Raw genomic sequence first — 17,230 nt, forward strand, 5'->3', positions numbered from 1 at the left:
TTGTTTTGAATAACGAGACGAGCACACAATGTGATTAAAAACTTTAATTCAGCATTGATTAATTTAATTTAAATAGTTCAATACGTGAGAAAACCTTACTTAAATCTCGTCGAGATCAAAAGAAATATACAAAGCCATCAAACCTTGTTTAAGATGATCCGATAAAACTCCAAGTCCACGTCTAATCAAAAGGGGTTCACGATAATCCCCATACAATGGAAACGGACCGACAGTTAATTTTCCATTCAATCAGAGGACAGTACTTATATCCATCAGTAAGGGCAGAGACACTAGACCGTTATCAAAGGGAAGGTTGAACAATGGGCTTCGTCAGAAATTTCTGGAAAAAATTGACTCACACAAAAGCCCTCGACCTATCAAGTGGGAGATTGGAGACAGTTTTCTTTGAATCTATCTATAGGATTACTTATGTGGCAGGTAAAATTGTTATTGAGGATTTGTCGTAGGAGATTTTATATGGGTTTTGTTTGTGGAGATGGAATTGGTCTTCATTATGATATGATAGAGTTATGAAGTAAAATGTTGTAACGTGTAAATTACAGACAATATAGTGGTAATCGGTGATTTCAGAAAGAAAATAATAGACAATGTAAAGTACAAAACACCACTTTTAACACTGTTAATTATAAACACTATATAGTAACACTTTCAATTGAACAAACCAAGTCCAATAAATTACACATACGCTAGTTATAACCGACATTTGTGCGCATTAATCAACAATTTCACACTCCAGACCATCCAATTCATTTTAATGTTCTTCCTACAAACTAGTGTACGACCAAAGACTAACTTGCACTTAGTTCGAAGTTCCCACAGACTTGGAATGGACGGGCTGTTTGCCGAGCCAATTTAATTTCAAACTTCTGTCCAGGTATGTCGTCGTCAGACCATGATATGTTCTACTTGATGTACAGTAATACCGTCAAGTTGGCCATAGTATTTCTAGTATGTGGAGAAGTATGGTACGGGTTCACCGAAACTTCGGGATTGGATGAGGTAGCTGCCTCTATCAACGTCACAGTCATACAATATATTGCCATGTACAGATTTATGAACATGGTAATTAAAACGCTTTTGTACTCTTTTAGATATTATCTTGAATTTTAGTACTTTATGTCTAAGTACGTCATTGAACAAGGAACATGGAAACTTTGTAATGTTCTAAATGCGTAATATTTTTGCTATTTGCGCTGAAATAATAAACTGTTTTGCGTTTAAAGGAAGTTTGAATAACGAAAACAATTGAGTACCTTATTTAAATAGAATGTACTTACATACACAAATAATGTTTTAGTTAGAAAGAGGAATTCGGTAACAATGCCAAAAACTAAAGTGCTTGCCATGACTAATTACCAGTTATGACTAAATTAGATTTAGCTATGAGTAAGTAGGTACGTTACAAAGATTTAGCGAATCACTAAGTACTCGTATAAATATAATACTTTTGTGTTCACGAATGTGGAATATCTCTTATTAAAGTGTATTTGCTTTGTTAAAAGTATTCTCTAAGGAATGTAGGTAATTAATTGCCGACTGAAGGATTCACAGAAGATCGGGGAATACTTTCAGCTTCGAATAAAAATGCTTTTATCTGGCTCTATTAATATGTATTCTTTTATAATAACAGAGCTTATATACATTTTAGATGTCACATAAGGACTTTTACAAGAAATTAGCGACGTCTATGGAATCCCCTTATTTCGATATAACTACGGAAGAAAGAAAGAAACTGGTGGACTATTGGTGGCGCACTAACGAGAGATACTTAAAGCTTTTGCTTGCATTAGGAAACTGCACTCTTGCCTTCTGGTAATGACAATTAGATAATTAATGAATAGACTTTATCTAGAGGTAGGTACCTATTTAGACTGCGTTCGAACCAAACTGACTATCAGCCGCCGATTGTTAGCATCTATGCATATTACGCATAACAATTGGTCGGTTAAATGTGAAGGAAAAAGTGAATAGGTATGTATGGAAATACAATCAGCTGCGTAACTTTCGCTCACATTCGGCGGCGGACAGTCAGTTTGGTCTGAACATGCTTTAATTTTACATTTGAAAATGTTTGAATGTTTTTGTTTTGAAGATTTTATTTTCTTACAATAAGTACGTAATAGTGATTTGATTTGATTTGAAGTAGATACCACCCTTTTTTGTGCTGATGAATAAAACAACAAAAAGGTCTTAATACAATTTTCTTTCATTACCTCCTAGGTTCATCTTCCCTCTAGTCGACGATGTGGACTACAACCTCATAGTGGGGATCCGGCTGCCTCTAAACTACAAAACCCCATTCCGTTACCCTTTAGCCTACATAGTGGTGATGATAGCCTTTTTCTATATCTCCCACTTTGTGATGATCACGGACTTGAAAATGCAAACACATCTATTGCATCTGCTGTGTCAGTTTACCGTGCTGGTGGATTGCTTCCAAAATTTGCTGCGAGATTGTCGGATTGGGTTTGAAGGTAGGTGCTTTGCTGTGTGGGTCTTTTTGTGTGTGTAAAGTGATAACTTGTTTGTGTGTGTGTGATGACGATCAGCGATGGATGGGGAAAGAGTGAAAGCTATCTCTAGCGGAGTCCTTTACCCTTGTCTTAGCAGTGGTACAGTATAGGCCACAAAAAAAGAAAATTGGAATGTTAAGTGATTTAGCACTTTGTGAGTGGTGTTCCTACCTATTAGGATACACATGTAAACTAGATTTACATCTTAAATATAGCAATAAAGAAAGAAGAAAAGAAAAATCACTTATGTATTTGACGTAAAATAACGAATATAGTAGTGTAAGGTATGGTAAACAAGACAAAAAGCTTACAAAATCTGCTCTTTAAATCTCTTACTGAAGTTGTTGTAAAACTAAAACTTTGAAGGACTTTCACAGATGTAGCGGAAAACAACTTAGTTTACGAAAAACGTTTTGCAGACAAATACACAAAGCGACTGGGCGACCTCGTGGAACAACATAAACTTATTTTGAGGTAATTTCTTGATAATTAGTGTTGAATATTCAGGTTTACAGGTTTTTCAACGAATACGAATGAAATGTAATGAGGTTGCATATACATTTTAGATCTTGCCTACAATGACGTATTTTATTCCCAAAGATTTTATTTTTGACCCAAATAAATTAAGTACGTAAGTACGTACGTAAGTCTATCAGTGATAGTATATCCAAACATTTCTCGATAAACGCGTCGGTAAAACTACGAGGTATGTTGAAACTCACTTGGTTATGTACCTATCCTTTGTGAAGCTCGAAACTGACGATATGTGCAACGGTTACAAAAGAGAACGAACAGTTTCAAGCGCCCGGTGTATTGCAATTTTTGAAAATAGATGCAGGTTAGGTCTCTCGTTCAGGTAGATATGTATTTTGTAACTAGGGACCTTATTTTCTCTAGAGGTCCCTTATAAATATATCTTACCACGACAACTGTTCAAAAAATCATTTTAATTTTAATATGCATTCGATTTTCATCGTCCTAACCAAGCTTATCTCTAATAAGAAACCGCCTGTCACGTATTTTTCAATTTCGGTTTGCGTAAATTGCGTTATTATGCCATGTCGATTGGAAATCCGAGACGGGTACGTAACGAGGCTGCCTCAATCCCTGGGACATCGGTGCCCTACTTCGGCTAGGATAAGCATATCACGTTTCTTATACATTTATTTCATGTCTCTACGTGACCACAAGAAAAAGGGAAATAATAATTTCTGGACTAATCCTGACATTGTTCTATTGCTAGGCACTTTTTTGTCTTCATCTATTAGGAACACTATTTCTACTACATGGAACTGAGGCATAAAATATAATGGTTTAATCATGTTCGTATGAATAGCCGCGGGGCTTAATATATTGGTTTAGTCTAGATAGTTATTTCATGAAACTTTGCTTCGAGATTCCGTTATTAAAGCTTAACAGCGAATTGATAAATTATTAAGCTACCTACAGTATTTATTAGCGAATGTTGTATCATTTTTATTAAATGAGTTATTTTGGACATTGGTCAGTCAAGTCCAACGTAGTTGGAGAAAGACTAGGCAGATAATAATGAATTTGAAGTCAAAAAATAATTTTGGTTACTCCTTTAAAGATATTGAAGTGAGTATCATTGAACTTTGTAGCAACACAATGAATTTGCGCGACACGCTAAGTAGCCCGATGTTGGGACAGCTGGTTGCGAGCGGCATACTCATTTGTTTCATCGGTTATCAGGCCACTACGGTAAGTACTCCTTATATTCTTTCAAATCTAGGTCAAACTTGCGTATTATGAAAATGACTGTCAAAATAGAGACGGCAAAATAACCCTTTAGAAGCATCGATCTACATAGTTACCATGATCTGTTTTTGAAAACTTTGTAATCGGGATATTATTTTTATTGAACGGACAAGTACTAACAACTTATATATAACTTGATTTTTTTGCAGACCATAGCAGAAAGCCCTTTTCAAGGTCTAATGAGCGCCTTCTTTTTGGGCTACAATCTTTTTGGTTTCTACATAATATGCCGCTGGGGTGAGGAGATAACAAATCAGGTAACTACTAAGTTGTTCATTACATACCGTAGGGTATATTTTTGGGGTGTATTGATTAAGTACATTTTTACAAACATAAAAATGACTGAAATATAGTGATTGATTTTCACAAAATAATAGGCTAATTGACTTATATTGAATAAAGCTAATCATGGTTTTTACCGCACAAATTATTTCTAGAAAGTTATTGCTTACCAATTTTAGATTCGAAGGGATCATAATTCTTTTCAGAGTGAAAAAATAGGCGAAGCCATATATTGTTCAGGATGGGAATGTGGCCTAGCCAAACTGCCTGGAGTACGGTCCACCATCATGTACGTGATAGCGAGGGCCAACAAACCTCTGGTCCTCACCGCGGGAGGGATGTACAACCTCTCACTCACCTCTTACACTAGTGTAAGTTGAAACCCGAGCTGTATTAAACTTTGTCAGTTTACTCTGCTCAACCATGTTATAATTTACTGAAAATAAGAATAAAAACTTTGACGAAGCTTTTCTTCCAACGTAATTTTATATCCTTTAACATCCTTGGCAGTCGTTACAGGTAGTCAGAAGCCAATAAGTCTGACACCAATCTAACCAAGGGGTATTGGGTTGCCCGGGTAACTGGGTTGAGGAGGTCAGATAGGATAGTCACTCCTTGTAAAGCACTGGTACTCAGCTACATCCAATTAGACTGGAAGCCGACCCCAACTTCGTTGGGAAAAAGGTTTGGAGGATGATGGTTTCCCTTTTTTCAGTACATCTTTAATTCCCATTAGTTCGCAAATCTAAGCTGGGCTTTCCGCGGTTGGTCAGTGGATAGATGCCAATTCATTTGAACCCTTTGCACTTCAGAAGGCACGTTAAGCTACGCGTGGCTTACTAAACTCAACTAATTGTGGTCAGTACTAGGCTGGCATGAGGCAAACTGTTTGCGGTTCCTAGCTCGAATATCTAAATTAAATACGTTTGCCAAACAACGGGATGTTGTGTTTGCTTTACGTACTCATAAATTAGTAGTATTGTTGTTATGTCCGTTTTGAAATGTTTTGAAGCTAGGCTAGATAGATTTTAACATGCAATGATGTCGTCTCTTCAATAATATTGATGTGATTTTCAATGATCTTTAAAAAATTACCTATAGAAAATAATATGTTTCAGGATACCACGGTATACTTATCTTTGTTCTCACGACGAGAGTTTTACTTCTAAAATATTATGTTTTGAAGCTATTATACGTATGGTTGCCAAATTTTCTCGTTAATTACGGAAAATATAACCTGTTTAAATATTATTTACTCAACTGCTAAACTGTACGATTTTTTATTATTTCAGTTGGTGAAAACGTCTTACAGTGCATTGACCGTATTGCTTCAATTTCGACACGAATAGAACAGAACACATGCATTTGCACTAAAAACGCATTACGTAGATTTGGTCATGCATTTTATGGAATTTCTTATTATACATTCTTGTTAGAATTTATCTGGAATGAGTAAAAGGGACTGTTGTCGACTTATGTCTTGTGCAAATAAACTAGCTGTACGTACTTAAGTCAGGATTCTGTTTCCTAAGATGTGGTGGAATTCATAACTGTGGGCTGAAAAGCAATATTTCACACTTACTTACATTAGTTGATTTAGTAGCACATCCGGCAAAACACTAATAAGTTATTATTTCCTGTGCACAGAATAGAGCTTGAATGTTAAATACTTCAAATAAATGTTCAGCAATAGAAATGTGGTTTTATTATCTGTATTGTTTATTTTCTTTAAATGATTGAACTTAACAATTATGCCTTCTGCAATTTACATATAGGTACATATTTATCATTTTTAATTAGTAACATTTCCAAACATCAATTAAAAATGCAACATTTTCAACAAAAAGTAAGACCTGTAATTAACAGAACATCGTAGAAACGTCTGACATGTCTGAACCACGAGACATTTCAAAGATGTCAAAGATGTCTTGTAATTAGAAATAGTAGAACAAAAGAATAATTAAATACTTTCCGCAAAGTAACCGCCCACTGTCTACTGCATTCAGTATACTATCTCCATTATACTATTTTGTTCCAAAACTACGCACATAATATTACGAAAAAAACAATCGGATATTCTGAAAAAGAACTGAAGGAATGGTCGAAAAATGATTTTTAGAGTATATGTACTTGCATTCGTAAAAATATTTATTAAAACGTAGTTTAATATCCTAATCATATGTTCATAATCATAATAGCATAATGAGCGCTCATTCACATCATGTTTACCGACTTCAAATATGTATCAAACGTTTGGAGCGTGCCAGATCATAAACCGCTCACAACTATGTAACTAACTTAATTCAACCGTATATATTATTTTATCCCCTGTTTATTTTCAAAATAATGACAGTACATTGTTACAGCCTTTGTATCGTCCCACTGCTGGGCACAGGCCTCCTCTCACACGGAGAAGGATTGAGCATTAATCACCACGCATGTTCATTGCGGGTTGGTGATTTCAGACTAAATAGTTTCCTTAAGATGTTTTCCTTCACCTTTTTAACAGCCATTGGTGTCCAAGATATACTTAGAAAATACATACAAACTTAGATAAGTTGCATTGGTACTTGCCTGAACTGGAATCGAACCCACACCCTCATACTCGAGAGGTTGGTTCTTTACCCACTAGGCCACCACTACGCCACAATGACAGTACATTAACAGAATTAAATACTTAAGAACTTAGACTAAAGGCAACTTTAGTTATTAAGCTTTACGAGATTAATGCTTTTCATCTAAAACTTACAAACAATTTAATATGAAAGAAAAGTAGTTATTTTAAACAATTATAGATCCCAACAAAATGTTATTACGACATAATGGAAACGAACACAAAGTTGACGTGCACATAATTACTGTTCTACAAATATTTAAATGGTTAATTGAATTGGGAAGATCCACATATTGGCTGAGGGATCATTTGCTCACATCGGATAATCAGGGAAGCACACAATGTGGTTCCTACACTCTGTATGGAGGAAATTAACCCAGAGCAGGGCGGTAGACTCCGCCGGCCCTCTGGAAAGGGCGTTCTTTGAATCCGTTTACCGACTCGCCTTTGTAACTGGTTAGTAATGTAAATTAGGATAAGTTTAATTGAATTGGATAGGTACCTATATGTATTTTGTGGATTTGGATGGTTGAACATGTTTATATGACATACCTGCAAATAAAGTGTCTCTGTCCTGGATAATGATACTATAAAAAAAGATATTACACTACATAATTAATTTGAAGCTCGGGAGACATACGTTAAGGAAGGCTTCTGTCCAGCCATGGACAGGTCACTGCGTTCCGCCGGTATTAAAGGAGGCCTTTGTCCAAGCGAGGACTCATAACAAAGGTCGTTGCGTCCACCTGGTTAGTAGTATTCTTAATAGCATGTATGGATATGCCCTCACAACATCAACACCAGATCGCAAAACAAATGACAGTCAACTAGCCTTGTGTATCCTTGGTAAGTTTTGACCCTTATTGAGCTGATGGATATGGTGACTTTAATGCTATTCTTTCTCCAGGTTTATCCACATCAGATGACTACATGGGGTACATGATATACAGCAGCAGTGTCAGGATGCTAAGCGCCCTGGTCGTAATCTGTGAGATATGGCATGCCCTGGGGAACAACATGAGCTTGGATGAGCTGATATCTAGCGTTAACGTTATCTTCATACACTTGATCACTCTTTGGAAACTTATGATTATGGTAAATGATGCTAAAGCTCCTCAGAAGAACACATAATTTTATTTCAGGAAATCATCAAATGACCTCTCCCGCTGCGAGTTAGCAGCATGAGGGAGTGTCAGACCCTTACTGACTAAACCCATCATGTTCCTTCTTAAGCCGTATGTACCAGGGCCGTGGTAACTCTTTCGAACAATCCCGCAGTCCCGGTAGGAGTACACATAAAACTCACGTAGTATTTTACTGTCGTTTAGCAATAAATACCTCTTTAACGAGTACTAGCGACAAATTAGCATATTAGCACGGTACATGGTTAAAGTACTTGTAAGAATCGAACGATACGAGAACGATCATTTGTTTTGCAATTCAACCTCAATAGGATTGGAGTATTTTGAAGTTTAAAGACTCCTAAGTTTGGCTAAGTTAAGGCCTCTTAAGTTTGATAAAAATAACTAGGCACTCTCAACAAAAATGCTTTACCTCAAAATGAAGGTATAAGTCATGTGGTTACTCTACCTTTTACCACATAAAAATGAAGGTAGGCATTGACATAGACTGTTGATGTCAGGGGTTTTTGAAAAGTCAGCCTAGTTGGGACCAATAAGGTTCTAGAGTATTATTGAGTTAAGCTACCTATAGACGTTACAAGAGCCCTGACAAGCTTGGTCGCATCCTCAAATCCTCTTAGTTAATAACAAGATCCAGGTACAAACACTTTCCACTCTCCTTTATTTAAAATAGGGCCATTTTCAGATACTAAGTATTGTAATACTTCATAATGAATAACGAAATAAAAAAGGTATTCTAGTCTCATAAAAAATATCTCATAATAGAGAATTTTGTAAATTGAATTTCGCTATAGTTCCAATAAATTTTAAATAGCTATCGAAGCTCCTAAGTGCTTTAGGCAGCGGTTACGAAGAAGATATTTTATTTTAGAACGCGAATTTTATTGGTTTCCCAGATACTCAAGACATTTTATGATAGGTATCCGGTGTACCTTTGGCAAATACGATCGTTTTGTTCTCAGTGAAATCAAATTACGTTTATTTTACTTTTCGCCATGTTGAGAAGTTTTTTTTAAATAAAATTGGGTGTGCGGATTTTCCGCAAAGGAAGACAGATTTTTTTTTGCGTTTATAAAATTAGTAATACCATTACTCAAAGTTAAAATCATGCTACAGACACGCCCAGATTTCATATTACATATATCAAAAATTCAACACCTCCGTAATATTTTCATCCTATTTTTTTTATTTCTGTGTAGGTGAGCAACAAAAAAGTCTTCAAGAAATTAGCAAAGGCTTTGGAGTCTCCAAGTTTCGATATATCTACTGAAAACAGACAGGCCATTGTGAATCATTGGGTTCTCACGCACAAGAAATACTTAAAAGTTTTGCTGTTGCTGGCCTATCTTACGCTGGCAGTGTGGTAATATGGATTTTTTTATAATTATTTTGGGTCAATTGTTTAACTATACCCCTATAAAAAGGTTAGAGTTTTTTTGTTTGTTTTTATGTTTGGTGGTCTGTCTTTGTACATAACTACGATAATCATTATGCTAGATCATCTAACAAGTAAGGAAACCTGAAGGAACGGACTACTCTAATTCATATTACGATCCAATATTATTTAGCTCTCAACGTTAAAAATAATACCTACATTAATAATAGCGTTATCCGATCCTATATTTCAAAAACGAAACTAAGTGTAAGGATTTTAAGTTCTGAAACATGAAACTATCGGTATTTACATAATCCGCTGTGTTTACTAAACCCGAGAGTTTCATACATTTACGTTGCACTTACAAACTTGGACTACAGGCAACTTAAGTTATTTCAACTTTACGAGATGAATACTTTTCATCGAAAACTTTTACAAACATCCTTTATAAACTTGAAAGCATTTAAATTAAACTGCTTTTGTTTGCTGTTTATGAAACAAAAAATAGCCAGTAATATTTTGGAAGTTTCCACTGAAATGATTATTGGTGTTTGCTCTTCCTATGTAGCTAATGTTGTTATGCAAAAGGACAATACCTTCTTTCTTCCCTTCCTAATCTTCACCATTTCTAGTTATTCTCTGATTTATAGTTACTTAACGTAGAAGAAGATTAAATTGTACGCATTTCAGGGTACTACACCCACTAGTAGACGACATGGATTTCAACTTAATGGTGGACGTGAAGCTCCCCTTTGCCTACGACAGTCCCCTTCGTTACGTCATCTCCTACCTATTTGTGGGCACTATGTTCAGCTATGCGTCCTCCATGGTGATAATGTCTGAGGTCATCATGCAGGCCCATCTGATACCACTTGTGTGCCAGTTCAATGTGCTGGCAAACTGTTTTGAGAATGTCTTTGAAGAATGCGCTTCGGAATTTCCAGGTAGGTAAATTGATGTTTTATTGTATGAAAAGCCTTTGCTAAACCAAGGATTATGCTTCATGAAAGGTCTGTGAAACCAGATTTTTTAATTAATTAAAGGAATAAAGTATTAAAGGTTTGAAGAGTACAAAATGCCAGAAATAAATGTACAAAAAGAGATTTAAATCAAATAAACCTTTTATGCAGGAAAACAACAGAAAAGGCATACAATTCAATTTTCATTTCGAATCTGTTCGAAAGAATAATAAATACGAAATTCATGTGAAAATATAATATTATTTGACATCAGTGGTTGCGTTGTACACTCGTAAATCCTATTGGAGCGAATCATTTTAATGAGTGCCATCGCTATTCATAGAGCGACAGAAATTCGGTGCAATGCAACGTTAAAGCTTGCCTTCCAAAGCAAATTAAAGGGTAGTGACGTGAAAACCGTTTCATATCGTTCCCTTTTACAGGGAAATTTTGTAAAACTCGTGCAAAGGACAATGGGCACAAATATATGGGACGTGGTATACCCCACCAATAGCGATGTCATACATATCATTGGATAGGCCTTTTTATGTAGAACAATATTTACTATGACAGCTTTGCTGAAATGTTTGTCCGTTCTGAGATATAGATCAAAAACTGTGCAAAAGTTAAACTAATGTTAACTTAATAATCTATTGATATCTCAAGTTTTTAGAGGAAAATCTAAGTTCCACTAAATGTAAGTCTCCTGAGTCCTACCTGCTGTGCCCGTTAGGGTCCATAATTGTTACTATTATTTAGCATTTCAACCTTATACTGTTCCAACTGGATATCGGGCATAATGATAAACCCCACCAATAACAAAGTCATGCATATCGATAGATAGGTCTTTTTAACTGGAACAACATTTACTACTACAGCTCTGTTCTATTGTTTATCCGTTCTGAGATATAGATAAAATACAAACTTAAAATTAATGCTGATTAAGTGTTTAAAGGAAAATCTATGTTCATTATGTCTTCGATGTACTAAGTAGGTACCTGCTGTGAGTCTGCATTTGTTACTATATTTAGAAGTTCCACCTTATACTGTACATTGCGGAGTGAAATACACGATACGAATATAAGAATAATATCCACATTTCGTTCATACGTTACTTTGTACATTTAAATAATTCAATATGATCTTATTAGCTTTTTCCCAGCTATCTTGCAGTCGGCTTCCAAGCTAACTGGATGTAGTTGCCTATCTGATCTCCTTACCCCAATAATCTGGGCAACTCGATAACTCTTGGTAAGATTGGTTGCCAGTCTCTTTGTCTTCTGTTGTTACCCATGCACGACCATGGACCGACCGCACCAAGCGTTTGCTTATGATCCTTATGATCTATAGACACATGTGGCTGTTAGGGGAGGATGGGGGAATTGCGGACGCTGAAGGGAAATAACGCACAACATTCGTACTATCAGTAATAATCAGTCTGTCTTGATTAAATATTAATCTTTAGTTATTCATCTACAAAAACAATTATACTTATTATACGAGATCAGTCAATAAATATAATATTTTTAGCAAAAACAAAACCTTGTCTGTCCGTAATTACCCGTAGCGCTCGGGGTAAATTCGGACTGACCCTGGGTTAATTATGGACAGCATGGGGTATTCACGGACTAGGTCCACATCGCTACAAAAATCACAAGTAAAGCCTTTAGAAGAACTTCCTACAGTGCAGTTCTCATGAGCCCACTTGTCACACTTTGAACACATAATCCAACCTTCGGCGGGTGGATCACTGTACTTTTCTTGACAATAAATGCAAACGTAATCAACATTTCAACATCAACATTTTAATCAAAATTTTCAGTTCGTTTTCTTGTATTCCGTTTAAAATGGATTTTAACCTCTCTTTGGTATTGTAGAAACACTGCCCTTTTTCACTTGGTCAAACACAGTAGCTCTGGTAATACCATATTTTTCTTCCGCCTGACGAAAAGTTATCTGGTCTTTTATTTCTTGCACAGCTTTTTGTATTGATTCGATGGTGTATGATTGTTCTTTTTTCTTGTATATATTTCCGAGGCATTCAAAAATGAGTAGTTATTGATTGATTTCATAATAGTTTATCGAATTAGGGGTAATTGCAGACGTACGTATTTACCCCGCAAGGCTTGTCCGCAATTATCCCCACTGGGTATTTTTAAATCAAAGAGAGAAATTTGTAAGTTATGAAAACGTTCCATAAAAACAAACATTGGCGCTGCAAACCCCATTGACAAAGCTATCCATAGAAAATATCACTTTTTACCATCACTTAGTATACAGACTTGTCCCTTGAATTGAAAAACACTGAAAATTAGATCATTATGCACTTTTTTAAAAAAAATTACCTACCGTTCAAACTGTGCGCAGCCGGCTGTCGTAAGTTTTTGCGTGGCACTAAAATGGCTTAAAGAAACAGATGACAGCACCGGGCTGCCGCGGGGGGAAGGAGTGAGTAGATACATGCTAGTCCGTTTTTACCCCGCGTCCGCAATTCCCCCACTCTCCCCTACTCAGACAAGTTTCTCTTTCTCATGATCATTAAATCTTTCTCATTCTAAAGCACATAAAAATATTGATTCGACCGGCTTTTAGTTTAACCGAATGCAGCTGAGTGTTTTACAAGCCGTGACTGCCTATCTGACCTCCTCAACCCAGCTACCCGGGCAATTCAATACCTCTTGGTTAGACTGGTGTCAGACATACTGAATTATGACTACCCGCAATGACAGCCAAGGATGTTCTAAGACAGCCATTACCTATAGTTTAGCATGCCATCCGAAACACAGTCATCAGTATCTAAGATATACTTAGAAAGTACATACAAACTTAGAAAAGTTGCATTGGTACTTGCCTGACCTGGAATCGAACTCGCGGGCCTCATACTTGAGAGGTTGGCCCTTTACCCACTAGGCCACCACGACTTACATAATGATTATAAAAAAATTAAAAAAAGAAAAGTTAGATTACAGTGTTGATCAGCATTGTTTTTTAGCCATATCTCAGAACGGACAAACAATAGAACAAAGCTGTCATAGTAAATGTTGTTCTAGTTAAAAAGACCTATCCATCGATATGTATGATTTTGTTATTGGTGGGGTTTATCATTATGCCCGATATCCAGTTGGAACAGTATAAGGTTGAAATGCTAAATAATAGTTACAATTATGGACCCCAACGGGCACAGCAGGTAGGACTCAGGAGACTTACACTTAGTGGAACTTAGATTTTCCTCTAAAAACTTGAGATATCAATAGATTATTAAGTTAACATTAGTTTAACTTTTGCACAGTTTTTGATCTAAATCTCAGAACGGACAAACATTTCAGAAAAGCTGTCATAGTAAATGTTGTTCTACATAAAAAGGCCTATCCAATGATATGTATGACATCGCTATTGGTGAGGTATACCAATCTGCCCAATGTCCTTTGGGACTGAATGACGCGACTACGTTAGAGTTATGCAACAGTTTACAAACAAATTTCTAGGAAGTGAATATCCCCCTAATTTGTTGAGTATTAGGAAGTTTCGTGTTTATGTCTACACATCACTATTTAGCTACTATGATTAATGTAGGTGTTATTTGTTTCCCAGATATAAACAAGCATGAGTTGGTGAAGCACAACGCATTTGTTGAGAAATACAGGAAGAGATTGGGCGATTTGGTTAAACAACATCGGGAGATTTTAGAGTGAGTTTCCTAAATCCTATCGATGAAAGGTAAATAGGTTTGATCGAACTATCTAGACTCAAAGTACAGACTTTAAATCTACTATAGGGACTTGTGTATTTCAATGATAACCCTTTGGATTTCCGTTGTTTAATTTGCACCAGTGCCTATTTACTATGACTACGGAGGAAGGCAAGATAGATTATGAATTTGTCTTTGAAATCAAATTCAGTTAGTTTTCAAAAAATAATAACCCTTTTTAGCCAAACTACAGATCTGAAGACAATACTAAGCGCTCCAATGCTGGGACAGCTCGCTTGCAGCGGCTTACTCATATGTTTCGTCGGTTATCAAGCAACCGCTGTAAGTTAAACCTTCATGTTAAATTGAACCCAAACCTACGATGAAACATGCTTAAATTCATACGGCTTAAAGCCGGGTATTAATAGAGTAGAGCCCAAGTGAAAGGCGATTATCGAAAAGGATTTATCCCGTGAACTTTATGAAGTAAAGTACGTTAATATTGGCGGGTGAAATTGGCATCGATAAGTCTTTATTCGAGGTAATGAAGAGTTGAGGTTTCGTAATGATTAATTATTTTGAATTTTTTTCATTATAATTACATACTGGGAAACGAGTCCACTGTAACTCAAGCTGGAATTTCGAGTAGATTGTGCAATAAATAAAATGTATTCGAATCGAAACTATGTATTTTTACTGCCCATTTAACTCTAACTGGTTTCAAGTCTATTCTGGTTGAATTTTATTTATATAAAAACAGATGCTGTAAATTGTTGAACATGTTTTTCTTACAGACGATTGCAGAAAACTTGGGCAAATTCGTTATGAGCCTTTTTTATTTGGGATACAACATGTTCACATTGTACATCATTTGTCGATGGTGCGAAGAAATAACTATTCAGGTAACCTATCCACCTAGCACCAGTATCCACATAGCTCCACTATCCACATAGCACCTATCCACATGTCGTAATTAAATATTAAAGGATAGATAAATCAGCTTCCACTTGTGCCAAACAATGCATTATGGGGTTTCGGTCCTATAATGGGCGGTGCTCCAAACTTTCACCAAAAACTTACCATATTGCGGAAGAGAAATTACAGGGATGTATGTTGTTGCCTTAAGCTGATGTTACAAGTTGCGCTAATGGGTCACAATTTATCACTTTCGGAATTCGAATTTCAATGTACATCCGACGGCTTATGGGTCTTCCCATAATACGGGGAGAATTTGTGATGGATGGACGGTTCCAAAATATATCACTTGCATAATCTTTACAGTACAATGTGGTGTGCATTTTCCAATGAGAATACATTAAGTTGTGCAGTTCTTTACCATCTTATCTTTTCTCGCATAAATCTAGAGCCCTTGTTAATATTTAACTACTTTTAGTGTTCGTTAACACAGAAAATGTGATAAGACGCATATTTTCTTAGCGCATTCAAACACGAGGATGACTCTCGCGATTCGCGGTTAAAATCCCTTCTTAGTGCACGCTGACGTCATTTAAGTTTTTTTTTATCAGTCAGTTTCAAACATAGGTAATATATCTAGAATAAAAAAATATATTTGAGTAGTTAGTATAATTTGTAGGTATTTCTTACAGAGTCAGCGTATAGGCCAATCGGCGTACTTCTCAGGCTGGGAGAGCGGTGTGTCGCATGTGCCCGGCGCCCGCGCAACTATCATATTGGTGATCGCGCGCTCCAACAAACCCCTTGTGTTCCTCGCTGGGGGCATGTACACGCTTTCCTTAACCTCGTATACTAGTGTAAGTAAGATAGATAAAGACATACATTAATTGGTATTTAGTATGATAGTTTCATCTGTGTCTTACTTTCTTTAAAACATGTCAAATTTTTCAACTTACACGCTTGACAGATGTATCAGTTTTAGAGTTACAAAACGATTCACAGCTGCCTTTATATTGACTCTTCGAAACAACCCTTATAACTTTTAGACAGTGTAGGCAAAAAGTAGAAGAAAAGTGGACTGTTGAAAAGACAATAATACTGCCATCTTAAAGACATATTTCTTACGACACGAATAACATAATATAATAAGAACCTTGCCCCGCCCGTCCGTTACGGGTTATTTAACTTTATAGCAAGAAATAAATCTGCCTCTGATTTATGTTTCTATTAGATAACTTTATCGACATTATTAAAAAGCTAGCTTCATGAAAAAGATTTCCTCGTAACCAATTTCATGAAAAAACTTTATTGAAGATATTGTTTGTGATTTTATTAGTGTTTTATTTTCAGCTGGTGAAGGCTTCATACAGTGCTTTGAATATTCTTCTTACGACAAAACACGAGTAGATAACTAGAAGAAATATATAGTTTAAACCACAATTTAAAATACACATGTATGTAGAACACTCTAGATTCGTAAACACACATTATGATTTAGTATTTAAAACAGTCATAAAATAAAGAAGAGAAATTTACGAGGCCTTTTTATTCCTAAAGTTTAAAAAAGTATATTTTTCAGGAATACGAAGTGGATTATTAGTAAACCACTGAAAAGAGCTATAGGTAGTGTACCATCCTACAATTCTAATTTATTCCTTCTATTTGCTCATCATCAAAACTATACGCCTTTGTAAATCTGCCGTAATGCTAATCTTTTTTATAGACAAAACTACAAATGTACCAAAGGACGCTAAAAAAATATATTGGCAATAACTATTCTGATGGTGTAGTATAATTCTTTGTTGTTACCGACTGGCACTCGGTTAGCATAACAATGTGACGATTACGTAGACGCTAGTACGACAGCACTGGCGGGAACTATGACAGGTTTCTTTAGGACAAAACTACATGAAAACATATTATCGTAGAAACGTGACAAATT

General features: G+C 35.9%; 2 protein-coding genes across 2 annotated transcripts; both read left to right on the forward strand.

Annotated features, from left to right (window-relative positions):
• The first annotated feature begins 320 nt into the window (after positions 1-320).
• On the forward strand, positions 321-5,944 carry LOC124631769 (odorant receptor 22b-like). The gene is made up of 9 exons (XM_047166362.1): positions 321-438; positions 896-1,083; positions 1,670-1,833; positions 2,242-2,495; positions 2,912-3,008; positions 4,157-4,256; positions 4,463-4,570; positions 4,802-4,966; positions 5,888-5,944. Exons 1-9 carry the CDS (start codon positions 321-323, stop codon positions 5,942-5,944), a joined length of 1,251 nt encoding a protein of 416 aa, XP_047022318.1.
• A 1,606-nt stretch (positions 5,945-7,550) lies between these two features.
• Positions 7,551-16,695, forward strand: LOC124631770 (odorant receptor 13a-like). The gene is made up of 9 exons (XM_047166363.1): positions 7,551-7,665; positions 8,117-8,304; positions 9,551-9,714; positions 10,417-10,670; positions 14,277-14,373; positions 14,616-14,715; positions 15,168-15,275; positions 15,981-16,145; positions 16,639-16,695. The coding sequence occupies exons 1-9, from the start codon at positions 7,551-7,553 to the stop codon at positions 16,693-16,695; spliced, it is 1,248 nt and encodes a 415-aa protein (XP_047022319.1).
• The last annotated feature ends 535 nt before the right edge of the window (positions 16,696-17,230 follow it).

Source organism: Helicoverpa zea, chromosome 7 (assembly GCF_022581195.2).
Source record: "Helicoverpa zea isolate HzStark_Cry1AcR chromosome 7, ilHelZeax1.1, whole genome shotgun sequence".
NCBI lineage: Eukaryota > Metazoa > Arthropoda > Insecta > Lepidoptera > Noctuidae > Helicoverpa > Helicoverpa zea.